The 26398-nt window shown below is 33.2% G+C and overlaps 1 protein-coding gene across 3 annotated transcripts; it reads left to right on the forward strand.

Annotated features, from left to right (window-relative positions):
* The first annotated feature begins 582 nt into the window (after positions 1 to 582).
* On the forward strand, positions 583 to 25866 carry LOC18447454 (putative amino acid permease 7). Of its 3 annotated transcripts, XM_088849284.1 has the most exons (7): positions 583 to 1513; positions 2157 to 2393; positions 16357 to 16450; positions 21353 to 21567; positions 23148 to 23281; positions 24237 to 24464; positions 25034 to 25866. In XM_088849284.1, exons 1-7 carry the CDS (start codon positions 1438 to 1440, stop codon positions 25433 to 25435), a joined length of 1386 nt encoding a protein of 461 aa, XP_088705410.1. In that variant the 5' UTR covers positions 583 to 1437; the 3' UTR covers positions 25436 to 25866. The 3 variants fall into 3 exon arrangements, with proteins under 3 accessions (XP_088705410.1, XP_088705412.1, XP_088705411.1); XM_088849286.1 differs by lacking the exon at positions 16357 to 16450; XM_088849285.1 differs by lacking the exons at positions 583 to 1513; positions 2157 to 2393; positions 16357 to 16450 and adding an exon at positions 20752 to 20888.
* Positions 25867 to 26398: the final 532 nt, after the last annotated feature.

The raw sequence follows: 26398 nt of genomic DNA on the forward strand, positions 1-26398 counted from the left end.
CTTCTTCATGGAAAAAAAACATGTGGTTTCGCAGCGCCAAACTATAAATTTGGTCCCATGGCCTATACATGATAATTATTGGTCTCAAAGAATTATTGTTTATCTTTAGAATTTAAAAATAAAATCGATTAATTCAGTCGAAAAGTCTTTAAAATCGATTTAAGAGTAAAAATTAAAATCGAGCATCTATTTGAGGACTCAATAGATCTAAGATTCTAAGAGCTCCACATTTTTCTTTGAGAGCATATTGTACAACAACTCCCTTGGGAAAAATAACTACTTGGGGAGATTTTTCTGGTAAGAAATTTTGGGATCAATCTAATATCGACTACTTTAAATTAAAAAAAAGAAAAAGAAAATTGAATTCTTGAACATCTAGATTTTTCCCGTCAAAAATTGGATTGTTCCTACCCAAACTTGGTATATTAGTATTTTGAGGAGTGAGATTTTTTTTTCTTTTTTTCCCCTATGAGGTTGGTCTCTGGAGATAACATCCCCAAAATAACAAGTTCTTCCTGCGAGAGTAAATGAGAAAAATACTCTCATGGGAGTATGAAATCTTTTGGGCTTCTTTGATCACGTATAAGAGGATAGCGCTGACAAACCCTGATGCTCAATCCAGCCACATGTGCATAAAATTAGAATATTTTAAGGTATAAATACTTTAAGGTATAAATCATTTTTCCTTAGTTGTGGCTTTTCTTAAATATTTTAAGGTATAAATCAGTTTTAATATTCTATCTTTTAAATATTTTTCATCTTTTATAGACCTTAAAGGATTTATGCTGCTTATTTTAATTTTTGCTGATTCTTAATTAGTTTTAGCAACCTTTTACATTTTTTAAAAAAATTTTAGGCATGTTTTAGGTTTAATACGACTCGGCCGAGGTACTCAGCTCTAGCGAAGGTCAAGTTTGTGGCCCAAGGCAAGCTATAGAAGGCTATGTGATCAAGTCCTCTCTCTCGAAAGGAGTTGGGGTCGTGGTGGTAGCACTCCACACCCAAATTGGTTTTTATTCCCACCACTTTCAAAAAGCTAATTCTTAAACTATTTAGAAAAAAGCACGTCTTCGCCACTGAATTACCAAAAAAATCCCCCTAAATTTCACCCTGTGAAATCTTATCAAACATCCTTTTCCCCTCCAATTTCTCATGGAAACTTAACTATCACCCTTCTTCTCTCTCTACAGTTTTAAAGGAATTTTTTGACCTTTTTTTTTATGTGAATGGAGTAGGGTGAATCTTTTACACTAAGGTCACCGTTAGGATCATTTGTCGTCACAATCAAAGCTTCCTATTTGTTCTGCATTTGAAGAATACATGAACATTATAAAGCCTTGTTTGGATTTTACCATAACAACCATTCTCACTCTAACAGACTCCATTATTTCCGTTAAAAGGAAATCCAAGGCCAAATCTTAGCTTATTTTTCATGCCATGAGAGAAGAGAACGACCGTGAGAAGCCATTGCTTAGAGGAGCACCACCAAATGGTGCTCAACCCAAAAGAACAGGTGAAAAATTCAATACCTCCTCTTTGATTTCTCTCTCTCTCTGTAAAGTGCATGGAATTTTTATCGATTTTTGGAGCTGGGTTTATGGTTAAGGGGAAGTTTTGAATCACTCTCCCTCGTTTTCTCGCTCATAAGTTTTGAGCGTGCGGGAAAACAAGGCAATCGACTTGGACTCGCCCAATCTACGCGGACTCAGCGTGCTCTCTAGTGCATAACCACACTCATGAAGTCGCTGGTTCCTTTTACTTTCTTTTCTGTTTTCCTCTGTTTTTTTTCACTCGACCTTGTTTAGGACTCGGAACTTAGTTTTCGAATCTGGGGTATGTATGGTAACTCATGAAATTTGCTTCTTTTTCTTCTTTTTTTCATGTTCTGGTAACTCGTGATTTCATTGATTTTTGGAATTGGGTTTTATGGCAATTGAAACCTAGTCTCCTCTCTCTCTCTCTCTCTCTCTCTCTCTCTCTCTCTCTCTCTTGTAAAATTGGAAATTGGGTCTTGGTGACTCGTAAAATTTCATTAATTTTCAGACTTGTGTTCCTGGTAATTGAGAGAATCTGAAACCTCTCTCTCTCTCTCTCTCTCTCTCTCTCTCTCCATTTGAATCAAGGATAGAGTGGTTAAATGTGTTTTCTCTGATTAGGGGATGTTTGGACTGCAACTGCCCATATTATAACAGCAGTAATCGGTTCAGGAGTTCTTTCTCTAGCATGGAGCATTGCCCAGCTTGGTTGGATTGCAGGGCCTCTTGCAATGTTGGTTTTTGCAGGAATTACAGCAGTTTCTTCAAGTTTGTTAGCTGATTGCTATAGATCCCCTGATTCAGAGGAAGGGCTCATTAGAAATGGATGCTACATGGATGCTGTCAAGTTGAATTTAGGTGAGTTTTTTTTCTTTTCTTTTCTTATCAGTCTTCTCCAAATTAGGCGTATATGTCTCCAAAAAAACGAGTATAAAAGAATGTTGTTTTAGATCATTTGTCTATGTACAAAAAGTTCATAATTACTTATAACCATTGGACGTGAAATTTTATAGCTTGGGCCTATCATAAAGTTGAAAAAAAAAAATATTTAATTTTACCTATCATAAAGTTGAAAAAAAAAAATATTTAACTTTGAGTCTGATCAATAAAATAAATTCAGCCACCCAATTGGATTAAGATTAATTGTAACCTTATCAAAAGTAGGTTGTCATAATAAATTTATCTTTTATAAAAGCCCATTTTAAGCCAAAGGCAAGATTTTGAAAGTGAATTTCATTGAGAATTTGTGTTACTTTTAGTCTAATCAGACGTTAATTAGTCAAATAAATGTGGTGTACTTTTTATGGGTAAGGAGAGTTGAGGGCAGCGTTTTAAAAAACGTCGAGTCGAACCGGACTCGCCCGGTTCGACTCGGAAATAGTGAAAAGGGACCGGATCGCCCAAAAAATCGGAAATCGTCCGGTTTTAAAGAGAACCGGACGATTTTGTACAGTGAATCGCCGATTCACTGTACCGAATCTGTGAGTCCGAACAGTGAATCGGCGATTCCGTACGGTTTTTTTTTTTTTTTTTTTTTTTTTTTTTTTTTTTTTTTTTTTTTTTTTTTTTTTTTTTTTGTAATCCATGATAGATTTTTTTGTAATACTTGATCGATTTTTTTGTAATCCATGATCGAATTTTTTTTTTTTTTTTGTAATCCATGATCGAATTTTTTGGTTTTTTGTAACCCATAATAGAATTTTTTGTAATCCATGATCGAAATGTTTGTTTTCTTTTCTTGTAATCCATGATCGATTTTTTTGTTTTTTTTTTTTTTTTTGTAACCCATGATAGAATTTTTTGTAATCCATGATCGAATGTTTTGTAATACATGATCGAAATGTTTGTTTTTTTTTTGTAATCCATGATCGAAATGTTTGTTTTTTTTTTTGTAATCCATGATTGAATTTTTTGTTTTTTGCTTTTTTTGTAACCCATGATAGAGTTTTTTGTAATTCATGATTGAATTTTTTGTAATCCATGATCGAACTATTTTTTTCTTTTTTTGTAATCCACGATTGAATTTTTTGTTTTTTTTTGTTTGTTTTTTTTGTTTGTTTTTTTTTGTAATCCATGATCGAATTTTATGTAATCCATGATCGAATTTTATGTAATCCATGATCGAATTTTATGTAATCCATGATTGAATTTTTTGAAAATTTGTGATTTTTTTTGTTTAATCCATGATCGCATTTTTTTTTGTAATCCATGATAGAATTTTTTAAAAATTTGTGATTTTTTTTTTAATCCATGATCGATTTTTTTGAAAATTTGTTTTTTTTTTTTTTTAATCCATATTATTCAAAGAGAAAACGAGAGAGATGATGATTCTGAGGCCACCCTATCCCAGCCATATTATTTACATATCGAGTCCCAACAGCAACAGTGTAGGGATGAGCACGAAATACTGTAAATTAAATGCTGAATGGCGGTTCATGCAGGGAAAGAACATATCAATATTCGCATATTCATTCAAAAATATGAAAATTCTTAATGGAGTACCCTCATTTTTTATTGAATTCCTAAAAAACAATATTTATAATGAATTTTAATAATTTTTTCGAATTTTTTTTAAGCTTTATTCTAACCGATTCACCCGATTCCCGATCCGGATCGCCGATTCGCCGATCCGGATCGGTTTTTTGGAAGCCCGATCCGGGTCACCGATCCGTTTTTTAAACCATTGGTTGAGGGTGATATAAATTTTATTTAATCGAGGTGTACCCTAGGGTCAAGAAGATGTGTGTGAAAAACAATTTGTTAAATAAATAGGATTGCATACTGGAAAATAATTTATTTTCGATATGAAGAGATCATAATTACTCTTAACCAATGGTTTAAAAAACGGATCGGTGACCTGGATCGGGCTTCCAAAAAACCCATCCGGATGGGCGAATCGACGATCCGGATCGGGAATCGGGTGAATCGATCAGAATAAAGCTTAAAAAAAATTCGAAAAAATTATTAAAATTCATTATAAATATTGTTTTTTAGGAATTCAATAAAAAATGAGGGTACTCCATTAAGAATTTTCATGTTTTTGAATGAATATGCGAATATTGATATGTTCTTTCCCTGCATGAACCGCCATTCAGCATTTAATTTACAGTATTTCATGCTCATCCCTACACTGTTGCTGTTGGGACTCGATATGTGAATAATATAGCTGGGATAGGGTAGCCTCAGAATCATCATCTCTCTCATTTTCTCTTTGAATAATATGGATTTAAAAAAAATAATAACAAATTTTCAAAAAAATCGATCATGGATTAAAAAAAAATCACAAATTTTCAAAAAGTTCTATCATGGATTACAAAAAAAAATTCGATCATGGATTAAAAAAAAAAATCACAAATTTTCAAAAAATTCAATCATGGATTACATAAAATTCGATCATGGATTACATAAAATTCGATCATGGATTACAAAAAAAAACAAACAAAAAAAAACAAAAAATTCAATCGTGGATTATAAAAAAAGAAAAAAACAGTTCGATCATGGATTACAAAAAATTCAATCATGGATTACAAAAAACTCTATCATGGGTTACAAAAAAAGAAAAAAACAAAAAATTCAATCACGGATTACAAAAAAAAAAACAAACATTTCGATCATGGATTACAAAAAAAAACAAACATTTCGATCATGTATTACAAAACATTCGATCATGGATTACAAAAAATTCTCTCATGGGTTACAAAAAAAAAAAAAAAAAACAAAAAAAGCGATCATGGATTACAAGAAAAGAAAACAAACATTTCGATCATGGATTACAAAAAATTCTATTATGGGTTACAAAAAACCAAAAAATTCGATCATGGATTACAAAAAAACAAAAACAATTCGATCATGGATTACAAAAAAACAAAAACAATTCGATCATGGATTACAAAAAAATCGATCAAGTATTACAAAAAAATCAATCATGGATTACAAAAAAAAAAAAAAAAAAAAAAAAAAAAAAAAAAAAAAAAAAAAAAAAAAAAAAAAAATCTGTACGGGCTCGCCGATTCATTGTTCGGACTCGCCGATTCCGTACAGTGAATCGGCGAGTCACTGTGCGGAATCGTCCGGTTCTCTCTAGAACCGGACGATTTTCGATTTTTCAACCGATCCGGTCCCTTTTCGCGAATTCCGAGTCCAACCGGGCGAGTCCGGTTCGACTCGACATTTTTTAAAACGCTGCTCTTAACAATTGGATGTGAAATCCGACCGTATATAGTTCATCACATGTTCAAGAAGCATTTTGGACTTTGGACTCATTTGGTTTCACAACGCCAGCCATTAATAATTGTGACATTCTTATTAAAAAATACAAAAGGTGTGGTTTGTGTAAGGTTGCAACCTTAAACAATCAGATTTAGACGTATCTTCGAATTTTATCATAAATATAATTTGGTGTCAAAAAAAAAATCTTAGGATGACTCAAAAATCTATTTTCATATCTAAATATAAAAAGTTAAACTTTAAAAATGGTTCAAATCAAGTAGATCTATAAGCACAATAAAATTTTGAAAATGGACAATTCAAATAATATATTGCAAGATACATTATTTTGAAACTCGAAATCTATGTTTCTATTCATATTCATACATCTCAATGTCAAGATGATTAATTAGAGGGTTTTCCAACATCAAAATAACCATTTATGATGGATTTTTAAGGTGCACCGTAATTCTATATTTTAAGGTTGCAACCTTGTATAAACTTTTTCAAAAATAAATTGTCTTGTCGAGTACATTTCCTAAATAAACACCTTTAACATTGTTTCTTTAGGAAGGTTGTTTCTTCAGATTGAGAAATGCATCGAGAATAGAGGGTGATATAATTTTGTGTGATTGTATACTACATGGCCTTTGTATTTGGCACAAGGTCACAATCAATTCATAAATGTCAAATTTGTATGAAGTGCACTACAAAATTCGAAAAATTTCTTCAGGATTTGAGTTAAGTTACTAATATTTCCCTGAAAGCTCAATTTCACATTTAAAGGTTAAAAAGTGATTGTGGCCCTTTTTGCATAAAAAAATAAATGACTTTATTACATTTTTTTTAAAAAAAAAAATTATGTCATGGAAATGTTTGTCAGGGTCTTAAACAAATACATCTAACATTGCCTTTTAGGGAGGTCGTTTTTAGCTAAAGAGAATCATAAGGGGGAGCAAAGTATAATATTTCTATTCCCGCAAGGTGTTCGCTAGGATCAAGAGTACCAAAATTAAAAAACAAATACTTTCAGGATTATATTTAGGTGCCCACTTTATACTATACAAGTAAGAATATATAGTTTGGGTGTCAAAAACTTTATGATAGTTTGAAAATCTATGTTTAATCATGATTATAAAATCTAATTGTAAAAAAATTGTACAGATCGAGTAGATTTATAAAAACTCAAAAATCTTGAAATTTTATAAAAACTAAAAAATCTTGAAAATAAACAGTCAAAATAACTTGTTATAAAATGTAGTATTTTAGGACTTGAAATTCTTGTGTTTTCATTGTTTCATACATCTCAACGTCAAGATAATCAATTAGAATGTCTTCTAACTTCGAAACACTCTTTTCTACTCGATTTTTGAGGTGCTCCTCACTTTCATAGTTCAAGGTTACCACATTATATGTCTTAAAAACAAAAAAACAAAAGGTTATAACCTTATGTAAACTTTCTCCTTTATTTAGCCTAGTGGGTGATGTAAGGTTCTTTCCATGCTATGGGAAAGCGAGACCCACTAAGACGACAATAGTGGACCCTTCTCTTAAGTATTTCAATGGAGGGTGCAAATCATCAAGCTAGTCGTCGCCATTATTATTTGTATTGTCCCTTTATTTGTGTATGTTTCTTGGTTAGTAGGGTCCTGTTTTAAAAACCCGTATTGGCTGGGTAGATCGGTTCTCTTTTGTCAGTTTCCTGTCATGCTTTTGGTTTGATAACTATAATTAAGGAATATTATTAAGTTAGACTCTTATGTGATCTGGCATAACTGTTTCATAACTATGATTAGAAATGGGAGCAGTGTTTTTGAACCACCATATTTTTTAATCTCCCTTTAAAAGGGGATGACCGTGTGGTGATGGGCCCTACCTTCAATCTAGATACCAAAGATCATATCAACGATTGAGATGTACCCTCATTCGACTGTTAATATATCAAAGAAAAAAAAAAAAAAAACATTGAGATGCACCTACATTTACAGGTAACGTCTAGGTGCAATTGCAGGGAGTTTACCTTCCAAAATTAATGGATATGATGGAGTTTGGAGAAGATGGATTTTAGTTCGAAAATTCTAGAGGTTTATCATCGATAACCAGAAACAAATAATAATAATAATCATCATTATTCAAGTCTTTTCTAAACTATTTGAAGATCATTGTAAGTCTTTTTTAAACTGTTTTAGGTCGGCTATATGAATCCTGGTCCGATAATTTAGATTCAATATGTATAGAAAGTTTTGGCAAATTTTACGTTAGCTGCCTACTTAACATAACACACCTCCTATATCTCGGATTAAGATAGGTTAAGAAAAAGTTTAAGATCATTACCATCTTAAACCAGATAATGAGAAATAAATCAATAAAGGAAACAAAATTTGAGTCTTAAAATTGATCTACTTTGTATTTTTTGACCAATTATTTTGATTCTTCGCTGATCATCTTATCTATATAGTTTTAAGAACTCGAAACTCATGAATTTGAGATGGAAATTAATTTAGTGGTTTACCGTGATTGAAGATTTGCTTTCGGGTCCTGCATCTGTTTTAAACCTTGGGCGAACACGTGGACCGTAGGATTGGCCTAAAACTTTGCAGTTGACAACCTAATTGTCATTCCCCTTTGGTTTAGAGGGGTGCATGATCGAACTTGGCAAAAAAAAAAATATGTGTAGTTTTGAAGTCGAAAACCTTTGCAATGACCTAAAAGGCCTTTAATTATAAATTTGGAGGGTTTTTAATATCAAAATTACCTTTTTCAAGAGGTTTTTCATATACACCTTTTTTCGGCAATATAAAATTAGCAATTTATATGAGCTTTTTTCATTATCATTATATAGTATCAATGATTTTAAAATAAATCGGTGAACCGAATTAGGCATCCAAAAAATTAGTTCGGACCGATAAATCTGCAATCTGGATTACTGTTTTACTGTGCGGAAAAATACAGTGAACCGGGGCGGAAAAATACAGTGAACCGGAGAAAAAACACATGACAAATTAGTGAACCGGTAAAAAACTGGTCCATATCAGTGAATAGACGGTCCGGATCGTTGTTTAACTGCAGAGAATCGTCGTTTTACTTTACAGAATCGCAATTCCCTTATATACTCAGTCATTTTCCTATATACGTAGAACCATAACAGGTTGACTGATTTTCGGGTCGGTTCGGGCTATTTCTTGCCACCTTGGCATTTTTTAAATCATTGTGTAGTATATGTAATATAATGGTTGGTTCAGGTCACGTCAACCCGACCTAATGAAGTCTAGGCTCAACCCGCCCCTTGTGGCTTCCAAGTCTATTGGATCCAGAACTGACCCAACGTGGTTAAGTCCACGCTCAATCCGCACCTTGTTGCTTTCAAGTCTATTAGATCTAGACTTGTGGCGATAACAATACCTTAGCCACGATTTAAGTTTCCATTTCCACTTACACATTTGAAAACCATTAAGTATTTCTAAAATTTGTAGGGGTTTGTATGATCTACCAGAAAAAAATCTATCAGATCTAGAACCAACTTGTTGGGTTCATTTGTAAAGTGCCATGAGGACTCCTAAATTTGTGGCACACTCATAAGATAATAATAATAATCATCATAGGTTATAAAGGCACCGATAAACACTCACTTGCTCAAATAAATAAAGGAAAAGTATATGAAATTTGTGTATCACTTGAGTTATCAAATTTCATATCAGATAGTTATAAGTAATTGTGACCTCCTTGTACCAAGATTAAATGGCCTAATTGTATACAATTCTATAAGATAAACAAAATAATGATATTTATGTGTGAGCATGTGAGATGCCCTCTTTATGCTACATTTTATCGAAAACGTCCTCCATTTTTAACAGGATTTGATAAATTGGTGGCCCAAAATGAAAATGTAGTTTGTGCCGTAAGGGTAAGTACTTCTACAATTGCATCAAGACGCATCAAACTTGTCACAAAATGGTGGTCCCACCGAGTTTTAAAATGAACAATTGTTTCAAGTGGGCTGGGCCGCATTTCTACAAGCAGAGTATAAATCATCCATCGTAAAGATGGATACAAATAGGTGGTCTATCTGAAAACAATTGTAATTAATGGTCCAAATGTTTTTTTAAGGGCAAGCTTTCTATGCTTTCCTTACAACATAAAACTTATATACTTCCCCCTTATCCAACCGTCCATTCTGAATGGAGGGCTAAGATTGCTCCAATCACAATATCACGTCTTTACACTATTTTATTTTAACTTTTTTTTTTGTAAATTATTTTGACACTAAAGTTTGTACGTCCAATCTTCTATTAAACTCGTATTATCGAAAAATATAAAACAAATAGTTTTAATAAAATAAATGACCAAAATACCTCTAAAAGTTTCAAGAGGTATTTTGGTCATTATATTTTATCAAAAAATTATTTTTAATATTTTTTATAGGTGCGCCCCAATGAGAAGACGACATGTACCAAATTTCATATTCATACAATTTGTATAAAAAAATTAAAAATAAAATACTTTGAGAGGCTGTATCTAAGATCAAATAGTGAGCGGCTCTCTTGATCAAAATTGGATGGCTGGATGGTAGGAGAAGCATAAATCTTCTATGCTGTAGATGAAGTATAGAAACCTTTCCCTTTTTTTAATATAATTATTATTTCTAGTTTTAAAATTTTATTTATTTCTCATATTTATGATCTCCATGTTAAGGATTATATATCCTCTAAACATTAAGATCGAATTATATTTTAAAAAAGTATTTATTGCCAAGAACGCATTTCTACAATATGCGGGCTAGGTACATGCTAATCGTATCCTTTTAAAATTGAGTGTGTTAAAACTATATCTACAAATTCATTTTTATTTAGAATTTCTATTTTTTTTATAGATTTTTTTACCCAGAATGATTGAGATTTCTATTATCTAAAATTTTAAATTCAAAATCTATCTCTAAAATAGACTTCGGCAACCGGACTCGTTTTAATAGACGGGCCGGTCGATTCATGAAAACCTAATTCCATTCAAATTTTCGAAGATCATTTTTCCTCATACCATAGTCAAGATTCTCAACCCCTAAAATTTAGATCCAAATATGAAATTTCCTACCAAGAAATATTTTTGGCATTTTACTGTAGAAAATCACATGAATAAATAATTGAGTTTTGTCCATTTCTATAATTGCTTATTCTCCTGCACGTTTGTCTATTGAGACCTTGTAGCTACTTTGTTGATTTTACAATAGAAAAAGGACACGGTTTTGCTGAGTAGCCGACTCACCTATTAATGTGCGGTGCCATGTCTACCTAACGTCCGTCTCTAAGATGGGTATCAAAAAATGTTACATCCACTAAAAGTTAAAATGGACAGTGAAGAAAAAGAATTCGAAAAATAACACTTTTGTTTTTTTGAAAAAGAAAAATACCGAATTTAGATCAATGTCATGGTTGAGATTATCAAAACCTAAAATTTTTGGATGAAAAATACATCTTTGAGATATATTTTGTAAGGAGATCGCGTAGAAATAGTGTGAGTCGGCCAACTCACCAAACACCTATCCATAGAAAGATAAGCAGAAACGTTATATTTTGAAAAAAAAGAAACACCATATTTAAACCAGTGTGATGGTTGAGATTATGAAACCCTAAAATTTTTGGATCGATAATTTCGTAAGGAGATTGCACAAAAATAGTGTGAGTCGGCCAACTGACCAATCACAGCCATAAAAAAAATAGGCATCAGGATGTTTCCATTGAATGTGACAATAAATGGTTAGAAAAGTAAAAACTTATTGAAAATCTTATGCTCATGACGCGTGAAAGCACAACCTTATTTGAACGTGCGAAAACGACTGGCCCATTAGAGATTCCAAGGGAGAAAGATTCTCCAAAATGTTTGTCTTGTTCATCATCCGTATCAGGAAAAAAAACAGAAGAAAAGAAGCAAAAGGTTAACCTCAGGTTGTTTGAATAGGGATATTTACGAGAGGGACTGTATACAATGAGATCATTCATTTTTTGGGCAAGGTTGTCATAATGATTTTTATCCATAGATGTAATATCTGATAGATTAAATGTATTATAATATTTTAAAAATTTTATTTTGAACTTTATGAATATCCCCAACCATTCGATTTTATACCTAACAACCAATAATTACTGTGATCTCCCTATCTCAAAAATAAAAAGCCTCGCTTTATACATTATATATAAACGATAAATCGTTTATCATTTAAATCTATATATTTTAATTTAGATTGAAAATACACATGGTCATAAGTTGGAATAGTTAAAAAAAGGCTAAATTGTTAAATTATTAAAAGATTAGGTGTATTTCGATAAATTTTCCTTTGTAACATAATCTAATCAAACAGTTTACGCTAAGGTTTATATAGGTGTTTAAAAAAATAGACTAAGGCTTGAACTCGCCAAGATCTAAGCCAAAATTGGTCAGAAAATCAGCAGACCAGAGGGCGACTCAACCAATTTACTGAGAAAATGCTAACAAGGGATCTTAGTTGTGGGGGACCAACTGGTTTTTTGGGCAAATCCCTGCAGACTCAAACTGGTTTGACTCAACCCGACGTGTTTTGAATCATTAGTTTAAACTAACTTGTCTCATTTCACTAATAATTTTGGACATTTAGGGCATGTTTGATCTACTCATTATCACATATAATTCACTTTTTCTATAAAGTCAATCCTGAAAATGAAGCATATGTCACTTTGCATTGTCCATCATAAAGTTACTTTAGATAAACTTATAAGTAGTTTTATGTATCTTTTAAGAAGTTGTTTTAACTTAATTCAAAGTAATTTTATGAAAATAATATTTTAAAAAATAGTTGAAAATTTTAAAAAAGTTAAATAATTAAATAATAGTATATATAATACAAAGGATATGCTAAATAGCTAACAAAATAATATTATCTTGATTATATCAATTTTAGATAAGATAGTCTTCCATAGAATAGTATATGTGACCCAAACACGGTCTTAGTAGGTGAGACCCACATTTATCCCCTGAGCCACATTTTTCCATACCACAACCTAATTGACTAAGTTCTCAACTATAGAAGAATATAACCCGGATGAGCCACGTACACCTCAAATCTGGATTAATCTAGTCATTTGCCTTGGTTTTCACCATTCAAAAGTTAGGTTGAATGTTTTGATATGATAGGCCTCCCAAAGGAATAATAATAGAACCCTTTTGGATATTCTCTTTATTCACCATAGCAATGAGTTTCTAAAGTTTCTTTTCTTTGTGGGCAAATGAATGGTATACTAGTTTGGTGCGTTGCTATTTATGTTTATAATAAGAAATTAAGCTCCCTTGATAAAGAAATGATGCTCGGGGATAAAAAGAGAAAAAGAAAAAAAAAGGAAAAAACATCTTTTACCACTCTCTTTAAAATTACATGACTTATTTACTACGAAGGAGTGCATGTATTCATGATTGCCCGTGGACACAATTTAAGATAAGGCTTGGATATTGGTTATAAGAAAGCCTTCTATTTTGTGTAGGTATCCATATTTTTTTTAGAACTGGTTCGATTTCAAAATTAAATTGGCAATTCCCGATTCAAATTACTAGGTTTCAAACACCGGTAAGAAGGAAATAATTTTATATAAACAAGGCAAAAGATCATATGCTTCTGCAGTAGCATATCATCTATTCACTTCTTGATGTAAAAACCTATATAGGAGTATTTTTAGGGCTCCACATTTTGGGATTTAACTTCCCAAACGAAAATAATGACGATGACAACGATGGTGATGAAGATGACGATAATGATGATAATAAATCAATACAAACTCTATATGGGCTTAATAAAATTTAATATTTTAATATTGAATAAAAACGGTTCAATTTTTTGAGGTCAAAGAGTACTTAAAAACTTAAATCTTTTTTTCTTTTTTAATACTCATCTTGTGATATCTAAATTTGATTTTAAAATTTCAACCAACGTAATCCTCATAAACAGCTATTTGCTGGAGCAACTGTACATGCTTGGTAAACAAATCATGGATAATAAAATTAATATTTTTAAAATATTTCTCTCAACAAAGCACCATTTTCTGTTCGAACGAATAAATACTTGTTTTCTTTCAATTGCCTAAATATTTAGAGCTAGCAAGTGTCTAAGCAGACTCTATGCTTAGCCTAGCCGGTGTCCCATCAAGGTCGGACTAGATTAGGCCTTATAAATTTATGAAAAATAAGCAAAAAATATAGCAAAATGTCAAGGGCAAAACTGGCGGTGCTATCATGTGCCGTGGCCTCGAGTTTCGGGCTATGTTTTGTGGCTCAAACCCTAGTTTTTTTTGGAGCGTGGTTTTTCCATCGAACTCCGCATATTCTTTTTTGACACATTTTGCTTGTTTTCTCAATACTACCCTTTGCCTATGTTGTCTTTTCCATCGACCTCCGCATTCTTTTTGGACACATTTTGCTTTTTTCTCAATACTACCCTTTGAACGTTTAGCTTTGGAATAGTTCATATCACATGTTTGAACGGTAGTTTTGAGATGGTTACATGAGAGAGTTTTACATGGAAACTACTCTTAATGTATCTTTTTACTTAAACTTAAATTTGAATAACATAGAAAAAAGCATAGAATTAGTCAATAGAAAGTATTCCCCTTTGTTTATGCAATTTAAAGTTATATGAACTTATGATATCCTTAAAAAAAAAATAGATATTAAGAAAAGAATTTAGAAACTTAAATTAATTTATCTTGTAAATCATTGTTGACCATTCAATTTAAGTGGAATATTTATACATCGGCTCAATCTGCACTATTTTTAGAGCGTTAAATTTAAGTGTAATATATTTTCACATAATCTTAGTTGTTTTTGTTACTGCAATTGTATCTCCCTGGAGAATTTAGAGGTGACAAGAAGTTAAATTGCATAAGATTTGGCAGATCCAATGGTGGGATTTCACCAATGAATTTGTTGTTTTTCTAGTCTTAAAAATAATGCATCTTCTAACATATTATCTACACTATCTATTTTCAAAATTTTTAAGTATTTATAGATTTGCTAGATTTGACATTGAAAATATATTCTTAAGAGAAAGAGGTTTACGACACCACTTTTATTGTTTTAGGCAATGGTTTAAAAAGTGGATCAGGCACTTCAAAAACCGATCCGTATAGGTGAATCGACGATTCGAATCGAGAATCGGCTGAATCAGTAGGATTAAAGCTGCAAAAAAATCCGAAAAAATTATTAAAATTGATTGTAAATGTTGTTTTCTAGGAATCCAATAAGAAATGAGGGTACTACATTATTACCTTTCATTGTTTTCATCAATTTGTGAATATTGAGATGTTCTTTCCCTGTATAAACTTAAGTATTAAATTTGCATCGCATAAAAGAAAAATCATAGAATTATCATGGATAAAATATATAATTATATATGGTCTATAATAAAGACTAGACTAAATCAATGGCCATTAAAATCTCGTTTTGACAAAAAATCTTAATCCGTTAAAAAAACCCAAATTATTACAGCCTAACTAACTATAATCTAAAATTATTACGACTTAACTAATTATAATATTATATACTGAAATTATAATTATTAGTTTATATTTTATAATTATTTTATTAGATAAATAATAACAAATTAAAAATATTTTATAATATTATCTAATTTAAAATGTATTATTGACAACTGTAAGAAAAATAATACATTACATGATTTATAATGTAAAAATTAATAAATAAAATAAAATATTTGGTTATCAATGTAAAAATTAATAAAATGCATACAAATTTTAGAAATAACACTTTAATTTATTATATGCCCAAGGGGGAACAAAAATTAGCTCAAAAAACGATAAACTATTATATGGCCCAAGGGGGAATTCAAACTTGAGAAGTCAAAACAAATAACATTAGTGATAACCATCATACCTCCTTAGCATATGTGTTTAAAATTACCAGCATATATTTACATTCTGTTTTCATTTAATGATGTTTAGAAATTATCCCACATCGAAGGATGAGTATTCACATATGCTATATAAACTAAGTAATTGGAAGATAAAGACAAGTGTGAAAACACTAGGGCAATCGTGCAGATGCACGTGTGCATGTGCGTGTGGCACATGTGGGAGTGGTGTGTGTTTCACGTGTGAAAGTGTTTTTGAGGCCTGAACAGGCTAAAACTGCACGTGTGGGAATGGTATGTGTCGCATGCGTGATGCGTACACAAGTGTGAATATGGTTTTGAGGCTAGAACCGAGAGGAAACCGAACAGAACCGACGGTTCCTGGTTTTGTGCTAGAACCGACACGGGCTGTGCCGATTCCCGAGTCGAACCGGGAGGTTTTAGGTTATATATATTGCCCCCCATTAATGACATCTATGTCTAGCCGGTAAATAGACATGAATATGTGAGTCAACATTGGATGTAGACAAAAATGGCATACGAGAGAGTCGTTTCCTAGATGTATTGATATAAGTAGAAAACGATAGACACGAGTGTCCCCATTACGTAGGGTTCTATGACCTTGTTGACATTTATAAAAACATGTACAAAATTGAAATTTTTTTTTTGGTGACATGAGTTAATATTACCTTTTTTTTTTTTTGGTAATAAAATTTTGAATTGTACTTTTAGGTGAGAAGAGCGTGTGGTTTTGTGGGTTCTTTCAGCAAATTGGGCTTTACGGTTGTGGAGTTGCCTACACAATTACCTCTGCAAAGTCTATGAGGTATGCCAACTTTGAAACTCCCATATAATGTGATTCACATGATCATAATCAGAACGATGATGGTAATTTTATCACAAGTGTGCCGTGACTCGTCCGAGTCCGCTTGGACTTGCTTTATGGGTGCGGCCGGGTTTCCCCAAGTTGTAAAAATTTAAAAAAAATTAAAAAAAATTGGATTGTTTTATATTCTTTTACCATTTGGATGTATTTGGCATAGAATGCTGACCTTTTTTGCTATAATTACTAATTTTTCATATTTTCCTCTTTTTGTGAATATTTTAAACTTGTTCGATATTATCTACGTTTTTAATCTTGTTTTAAATTTTAAAATTTGTTTGAGATTTCAATTTACTTTTACTACATATTTTTTGTTTTTCAAATTTTTTTAGGGAGTCCTCAGGACGAGTCGAGTAACTTGCCTCAGCCAGGGGGAAGGTCCCTAGCCAAGACGTCCTGGCACACTCTTTATCACCATCCTATCGATGGGTTGGCGATTATGGAGCGGAATTTGTCCTACCATACCATTCAAATAATTGATAGTAATTGGGCAGCACATCTCCACTTTTCCTACATCACCATCAACACATCAGTTGCATGGTGATAAACTACGTGATCTATTAGTTATCTATCCAAATGGATCATATAAAACCGAATCAATCAGATCATACATAACTGAAAGGAAGTCCTTAATCATGCAAGGGAAATATGCTTTGATATAACATGTTAAATCACTCACTCAAATGTTTTTTTTTTTGTTTTTTCTTTTTATGAATTCTATGAGTCCATGTAGAAATGAGTCATCTCTTAAAAATCCTAATTTTTAAAAACATGTAATCTCTATGTTAGAGATCATGAATATGAATAAATAAATAAATTTTGAAATTTTAAAATAATAATTTTATTAAAAAAACATTTGGACAGGTAGTTTCAATTATTTTTAGATGGACCATGTATTTGCATCCATTTTAAGATGGATGCTTTATACCTTGGAGACCACGTGATGGTAACCGATCACTAGATTAGGGGTGGCAAAATGTCAGGTATGGATAGGGTCCTACAAGACCGGAACCCAAACCCGAATGTATTCGGGTCCAAGTTTTGGACCCGGAACCGACCCGTCTTGTCCAAAAGTTGGATCCATACCCATACCCATCGGGTCCCGGGTATGGTCGGGTCCATTGCCATCCTCACTACGAGCTTCTGTTTTTTTTTTTTTTTTTGCTTTTTTTTGTACCATCATATACCAAAATTATTGGCAACAAAATTACCACCAACTATTAAATTTCAAGTTGTCTTATTTATTGTTTCATAGCGAAAGACGAATATGAATTCTTGTTGTATATGATCCTTAATATACCCAAATGAATACCGCTTGAAGTATTTTATCTCCAACAATTTGTGGGTATGGATCAGGTCCAACGGAACTCAGACCCAAACCTAAATAGTGTTCAAGTCCAGGTTTGAACCAGGACCCGACCCGTCGGGCCCAAATGTTGGACCCGTTCTAGTAAACCCGAAGGGTCTCAGTCCATTGCCACCCCTACACTAGATAACTACGATCGGTGCCCATATAACGCTGCCTCTCTATCTCTTTTTCTCTCTCTAGTATTTAAATGAAGGATACTCGTGGTATCAATATCATAAACTTCTCCTGCAACCATTTTGGGCTCTCGTGGGTTGTGGTTGTTCCCTTGGGCATGGTACTTGGAAAGAATTTTTTATGTGAAATTTTGAAAAGCACTTAAAAATTATTAGATGATTATTTTTAAAAGAAAATTTTGAATTTTGAATTCTCTGATACTTCTCTATTCAATCTTGAGATTAGTTTGTGAATTGAAGAGGATATATCAACAAAATTTGAGGTCCTAAAGATACTCGAATGGGTTTTGCTCAAGGGCCTAAATGGATAGTATTGCCTAGTGGAAGTATGAAAGTATTGTCTTTTTTAAAAAAAAACCATTAAAAGATGGAAAAAGTTTATAAAAGATTGCAACCTTAAAATGTAGAATTAAAGATGTACATCAAAAATCAATCCATTGAAAAAGGTTGTTTTAATGTTGAAAAACCCTCTAATTTATATTCTTAATACCGAGATGTATGAATATGAAAAAGAAAAAATTTTGAGTCCTAGAAATAATGCATCTTGCAACACATTATCTAGACTGTCCATTTTCAAGATTTTTATTTTTTATGTATCTACTTGATTTTAACCATATTTGGAGTTTAAAATTGTGAAATTTGATATAAAAATAGATTTTAAGATAATCGTAAGAATTTTTCATACCAAAATTACATATCATGATAAAATTTGAAGATGCTCCTTAATTGGATTATTTATTGTTACAACCTTATAGAAACCACACCCTTTAAAGATTGAATTAAAAATGTTTTTAACACTAGAGAGAATATTAGTGAACAAAGACTACATAGAGGAAAAGGAGCCTTAAATAATGATCAATGAAAAATCAACTCCCCTTTAAATCACTCCATTTAATATAAAAAGAGCACGTCTTCTATGCTCCCTCAGGAGCACGATTTAACTTACGAATCAAAAATTTTGGAAATTACTTAAGAATTACTAGAGGTGATTGTTCTGAAGCAAATAATAATAATAATAATAATAATAATAATTTTGAATTATCTACCACTTAAATCTCACTAACTACATACTAAATACTAAAGGACCTCTATTCAATCTAAAGACATTATTTTTTTCAAGACCTTTATTTTTATTTATTGAAATTAATCTATACGTTGAAGATGTGACATCCCCAAAATTTGGGGTCCTAAAAGACCACGATCTTGAACTCTTTATAGGGAAACATCACAGCGACAAAAAAGCAACCATTACTTCTAAAAAAGAATCCAAGAGAAGGGGAAGAATCAGAGGAAGAGAGAGAAAATGTACTGAGAGAGAATTCACAGAGGTGGATGGATGGATCCGAAAGAAAAGAGAAGTGGAGGAATTAGAGAGAGAAAAAAAATAGAGATGGTGGTATGAAGAGAGAGCTAGAGAAAGAAGGGGAAAAGAAGTGAGAAAGCCCAGTCACTATGAATTCTGAGCCTGTGTTTCTTCCTTTCACATTTTTGCTTCTGTTCTAGTCCGAGACTAGGCCGAGTTACTCGGCCTAGCCTTATGGGCGAGACGAAGATCAGGATAGGTGTAATTGAATGCAAATAGTCATACAAATCTGGTGGCAAGCTCATTCTCTTCAGAGTTAGATACAAACCATTCCTTAGCCTAAAGTAGCAACTTTTCGGAATCTTCATATCGGTCCAAGGCAAGAAAACAGACAAACTTCTTTAAAATCAGAATAAGACTTCACACCCACTTTCAGTAGACCATGGTAAAGCCTTATTCTATGACAGTCAATTCACTGGTCCATCCCTACACCAACTATAGATAAAAAAGAAAAATCTATTTAACCGGTCCACCCCCATACAAATGGTGGAAGTTTAATAAGAAAAATAAATCTTTCTTTACCTCCCCAAAAATAAGATTTAGCCACATTGACAAAAAAAAAGAAAAAAATGTTCTCTCTTCAGCACCCCAAAATCAAGATTTAGCCATGTTGACAAAAAACTTGAGATATATATCGATTCTTCTCAGAATTTCCTACCACCAATTTCAATAATGGCTACTCATAACCAAACACCCAATTCTCATGGAGCGATAAGTAATTCTTTCGATGAAGATGGTTGGCCAAAGAGAACCGGCAACACCCAAATAACCAATAGTTTTTATCTCTTTCATTGCATGAAAACATCTATAGGTCTAATTTGAAGCTTTTTCTTAACACCAATTTCAACAATGACTACTGAAAACCAAACACCCAATTCTCAGGGAGCGATAAGTAATTCTTTCGATGAAGATGGTCGGCCAAAGAGAACCGGTAACACCCGAATAACTGATGAATCCACAGTTTTTATCTCTATCATCGCATGAAAACATCTGTACGTCTAATTTGAAGCTTTTCGGTTAAAAATCATAAACAGGGCCTATATGGAACTGCATTTCCCATATAATTAGAGCAGTTATTGGCTCAGGAGTTCTGTCACTGGCTTGGAGCACAGCTCAGTTGGGATGGATCAGAGGCCCCTCATCTTTGCTCTTTTTCGCGATCGTTACCTATGCTACTTCGTCATTGCTATCGACATCCTGACTCGGTTAATGGAAGGAGGAATTACACGTATATGGATGCTGTTAGGTGTAATCTTGGTAGTAGTATGTATACACACACAAAAATTTTAGATACATACACAATTTGAAGGATCATAACTTCATCTATTTTTAGGCCAAGAGATCGGTTTTTATTAAAAGAAACGTTTGATGGCTCAATCCAGGGAAAAACCAGAAATGCCTATGTGGTTTTCTACAGTATCTGAGCATGTATACGACTGCAATTGCTTATGTAATCACTACTTCCTCCAGTTTGAGGTATCCCTATTTCTTGTAGCTTTGAGTCTTAACTAATCCGTGCTTAGAAACAAGGACTATGATCATGACTCTCGCAAAGGGTCCTGAGCCTGAGTCAGGTGTAACAGGGTCGACCGAGTCCAAAACAAAAATACGAACAAACAATTTGTTAACCAGCCGGCTCAGCCAGTTCCCCCGTGTTTGGCTCCAGAATCAGCAGGCTGCCAAGCCCAAGTTACTCGGGCAAGTCCCAGTCGGACTCATAGAGGTTTCCAATACTGGTTCTAATACACATGAACATTAAATATTTCCTAAAAGTATAATTCATGGATTTTTCTTTTTTCTATCTTCAAATTTTTTAATTTTCCTTTTCTTGGGAGGTGTTCATGTGACTAAGCACTGGTAGATATAAAAGCATTTTTATTTACTTTGGTTGACCAATCTTTTTCTTTTCTCTTTTCTACTTCTTTTTGCTGTAAATGCAGAGCTATTCAGAGATCTAATTGCTTTCACATAGAAGGGCATGAAGCTGCATGTAAATATGGAGATACAGCATATATGTTAACATTTGGGGTGGTACAGTTGGTATGCTCTCAGATACCTGATTTCCACAACATGGGATGGCTCTCCATTGTTGCAGCAGCTATGTCTTTCTCCTATTCATCTATTGGATTCGGCCTTGGCCTTGCCAAAACAATTGGTATTTTTTTCAATTTATTTTCTCTAAGCTAAAGTATGTTGATTTAAATAGTGGGTTCGATAGGATTTGAACCCAAATAATACCGCGATTCAACTAAATAGTTATTAATAATAATGGGGTCATCCTCAAGTGATTATATACTATAAGACCTTCAATCTTTAGTACGAGGAGGTCAAGATCATGTGTAGCCGTCAGTGATTATATACTATAAGACGTCCGCTTCCACATCTAATGGCTAAGAGTGATCGTCATTTTCTTGTATCGAAGATAAAAAGTCTTATTGTATATTTTTTTAAATCCTAATTCTTTAAACGCTAAACTTGAGCTTTCTTCAGAAGTTATGAAGAGATATGTGGTCACGGGGACCAAACAAAATTTTGTGTGGTTGTTAGTTAATCAATTAAACCTAGCATAGCATGAAGTGTCAAAATTTGCTAACTTTTTTTTCTCCCAAAATTCTATTGTTTTGAAGTTATGGCAGGACCTCAAAGAAGAACAAAGATATCCCATATCCCTATGTAAATTTCCATGGTGATACTAAGTAAATATGCGATGTAAGATCATCTCATATTAAAAGAATACAACCACACTGGTGTTGCACAAAAAAGAAAAAAAGAGGAACATATCCAAAAAATTTACTCCCTGCATGTACATGCCCATCTTTTTAGGTAAAAAATCTATTGTATTCCTTAAATTAACCAAAATTACCATACTAAAATGAACAATATATACAATAAACAAGCATTTTTTGCAGCGAAGGAATTATGTGGTTCAGTCATGAATTTTAACCTGCAGGATCCCCTCTAAGTTCAACTTGAACATATTTTTGGGTGTTAACCTCGTATTAATATTGTGCACATAAAATTATTCCCATAAGGTTTCGAACACTCAACGAGTCTGCTGGGACTAGCTTGAGTTACTCAACTCAACAAAATGTCTTGATAAAGGAAAAGCATACAATTAGACAATTTACTTTTTCGGTATAAGGCAGTTACAATTAATTTTAACCATTGGATGTAAAATTGGGTGGCTGCATTTATTCCATTGATCATGCTTAAAGTTCAAAAAAAATTCTCGAACATTGTAATGCAGTCAAGCTATCAAATTTCGTATCAAATGGTTATAAGTAATTGTGACTCATCGTCCTAACGATAAATGGTCTCATTGTAGAGAATCCCCGAGATAAAAACTTTGAGAGCTAGCTAGACTCACATGTTCCCAAGTTTTATTGCCAATTTTTTTAAACTCAGCCTAGTCACTTTCAAATTTGGTCAAGTGGACCTTAGCGAGTCCCAACTCAAGTCCATCCTTTAAAACACTTCAGCGGTAAACGGTAACACTTCAGGCCGTAAACGGATCAGATTAGGTCCTATTCAACCCCAACCTGGACCCTAACCAAATAGGTTGAGGTGAGACCCAAATCTTGTATCTGAGTACAGTCCCAGTTACTGGACCTAGACCCAGCCTGCCAAGCCGGGTGACATGCACACACACATACACACTAAGTCTGGTTAGTTCGTGTACTTAAGATTTAATTTATATTGAACATTCCTATGTTTTTATATGTTGTGAAAATGCAGAAAATGGAAAAATATATGGAAATATAACAGGAGTGGCAATGTCATCAACGGTTGCGAAATTGTCAAGGGTGTGCCAGGCTCTAGGAGACATTGCTTTCGCATATCCATATTCCATTGTTCTCATCGAGATACAGGTCAGGGCAAAATGGTCCAAGTATTTGGCCTCTTAAAATTGGTCATCTTTCTCCTTTCTCAAATGGGATTTCTAAGTGACCCTATCCATACATAAAATTATATGTGTCCTCACTTTTCAGCCTAAGATCAAAATGGGATTTCTAAGTGACCCTATCCATATATAAAATTATATGTGTCCTCACTTTTCAGCCTAAGATCAAATACTGTTTGATTTTTATTTTTTTCTGCAAAACTTTTCTAATTTAAATTTCGAGCATCCATCTTATTGGGGGTGCACCTAGCAAAACAAAAAAAATGGTGAAAATGAATGACTAAGATGTTGCTTAAAGTTTAAGGGGGATTCTCGTAAGTTTCCATCCAAAAATATATATTTTATTATTTTTATCAAGTGTGCCCTTGCTAGATTATGTACTTTCCTAATTCGTTGCAAAATAATTTACAGAATAATGATTAAAAATAAAACACTCCAGACTGTTGGATCATTATTTAACGCTCAGGAGCCAACTTGTGAGAGTGTGACTCAAGCTATCCCATCTACTCAAGTCTCACAATTGAGAGTAGGGCTTGTCAGGTCGGCTATTCTAGTTCCATAAACTTATGAATTGCCCTCACTCCCCAAGTTTAGCTTACATTATTATTCCTTTCTTATTTTCTTTTAACTTAGCCCAACTGATTTGACCAGCATTCGTACCACTTTTTATTGGACCAGAGCTATCAAACTGTTAACCAGTTCCATGGCCAATCTGAATCTAATAGCAATGGTTATGTTTGCCATACTCGAAATAACACAAGGAATCAAATACTTAAATTATAAACTTATAATTACAATGACCACATTAAAGAAAAACTTATTTTTTTTGAAGTTCACACAAAGAGAGAAAAATAAATAAAAATGATTGCTTGCTTGCTCTGTGAAAAAAGAAAGAGAAGTTCCTCACTACCATGGAATTGCAGGATACACTCAAGGCACCTCCACCAGAGAACCACACAATGAAGAGAGCTTCAATGACAGCCATTGTGATTACTACTTTCTTCTATCTGTGTTGTGGATGCTTTGGCTATGCCTCCTTTGGAGACTCAACACCTGGAAATCTCTTGACTGGGTTCGGTTTTTATGAGCCATATTGGCTCATAGACTTTGCAAATGCCTGCATTGTGCTTCATTTGGTGGGGGGCTATCAGGTAAATGAAACCCAACATGAAACTTGATTTCCTTATACACAAATTTTATGCTCGTGAATGTGGAAATATTAGATATAAGCGAACATCTCGATTTTTTGAATTAGAAATAAAACTCCCAGGAAGTTGCCCTGATATAAGTAGGGTGTTAGCGTGGCTTGTCACTATTCATGGTTGGCATAACAAGAATTAAACCATGTTTGCAAAATGCCACAAAGAAGAGGGCTTTATCAAAAGCTGTAAAGAAAGAAAAAACTCTTTCATGAATATAGGAAAAAAACAACTTTAATATGGAAATGATGAGCGCTTCCTTAACAGCGGGTAATGATAAGGAGGGGAGAAGGTTATTAAGAATTCCATACAATGAGTAACTATGGATTTCGAAGGGTGTTTTGGAAAACATTAAGGAGGATCTTTTTTTCTTTTGTCTCTTTTTTTTTTTTCACTTTTGAAACATTGGGGATATTGGGAAAGCCAGATATAATGTCTATTTTTGTGTTACTACCATATTCAAGGACTTTGTTGCAGTTCTACAAGTTTTTAAGATGGTTTTTTGTACCTTCTTTATGCAGGTGTACAGTCAGCCCCTTTTTGCATTTGTAGAGAAATGGTTAATCCAAACATTCCCAACTTGTGCACTAATGAAAACAACATACACACTTCACATCCCATTCATTCCTACTTTCCAGTTAAATTTACTTAGGCTTTGCTTTAGGACTGCATATGTTGTCTCAACCACTGGCTTGGCAATGTTTTTTCCTTACTTCAATCAAGTGCTGGGTGTACTTGGGGCTCTTAATTTCTGGCCAATTGCTGTTTATTTCCCTATTCAAATGTACATTGTGCAAAAGAATGTGCAGACCTGGACAAGCAAGTGGCTTATTTTTCAGACCTTCAGCTGTATTTGTTTGGTTGCATCTGTTATAGCCCTAACTGGATCCATTCAAGGGATTGTAAGTGAGAAAACAAGTTAAAAAGCACCATTACACCACCCCACCCACCCCCCCAAAAAAAACAACCCACCTCTCTCTCTCTCTCTCTCTCTCTCTCTCTCTCTCTCTCTCTCTCTCTCTCTCTCTCTCTCTCTCTCTCTCTCTCTCTCTCTCTCTCTCTCTCTCTCTCTCTCTCTCTCTCTCTCTCTCTCTCTCTCTCTCTCTCTCTCTCTCTCTCTCTCAATATAAGAAACTGTTAGGTGAGCAATACTTGTGACTCAAGGCCTCAACATGAACATTATTACTTTGTGTCACAGGGATCCCTAGTGTTTTTTATTGTCCAAGTTTCTTTTTGGATCCATTTCTCTGTTACATAGTTGTAAATTTTTTGTAAATTTTCCTCAATATTGAAGTGGGAAGTGATCCCATGACATGATTCTGTAATAAATATAATGAAACTGCTCCTTCAGAAATTGTGTTTGAGGTATCTGTTGGACCCTAAATTTTGCACTTACTCTTTATACCAACAAACGATATCGAAAAGAAAAAAGATATCGAAAAGAAGAAATTTGAAACATGGAGTCTTTGACAAATTTTCTTAGAAATTTTATCATCAGATTTGGATAACAAATAAAAGCAAAATTCAATGAGATAAAGATTTTAGGGAAATTAGAGGGTGAATGCCTCGAGGAGAGAATTCAAAGTAATACTCCTATTTATGCTCTCATATGTATATGTTTTTGTGTGTTTAAGTAAAGAAAAAAGATCATATGCTCTAGCGCACCATAAAATAAAATTAGGATTTTGTTTATGTTAAAACTGATATTTCAAACATCTTTGTCGTGGAGACTTGCATGTTAAAAACAACGATCAATCCCAAAATGGATGGCTCAAAGTCATTCTTTGAAGGGAAACTGATTTGGAGTATTTCTTGACCTCCAGGTCATTTTTTTATGGAATTGATATTGGTGTGACTAAATAAAAATGATCTGAAATTTTTTATGA

This window comes from Amborella trichopoda, chromosome 10, assembly GCF_054954075.1.
Source record: "Amborella trichopoda isolate Santa Cruz 75 chromosome 10, AtrichopodaSantaCruz75HAP2 v2.0, whole genome shotgun sequence".
NCBI classification, from domain to species: domain Eukaryota; kingdom Viridiplantae; phylum Streptophyta; class Magnoliopsida; order Amborellales; family Amborellaceae; genus Amborella; species Amborella trichopoda.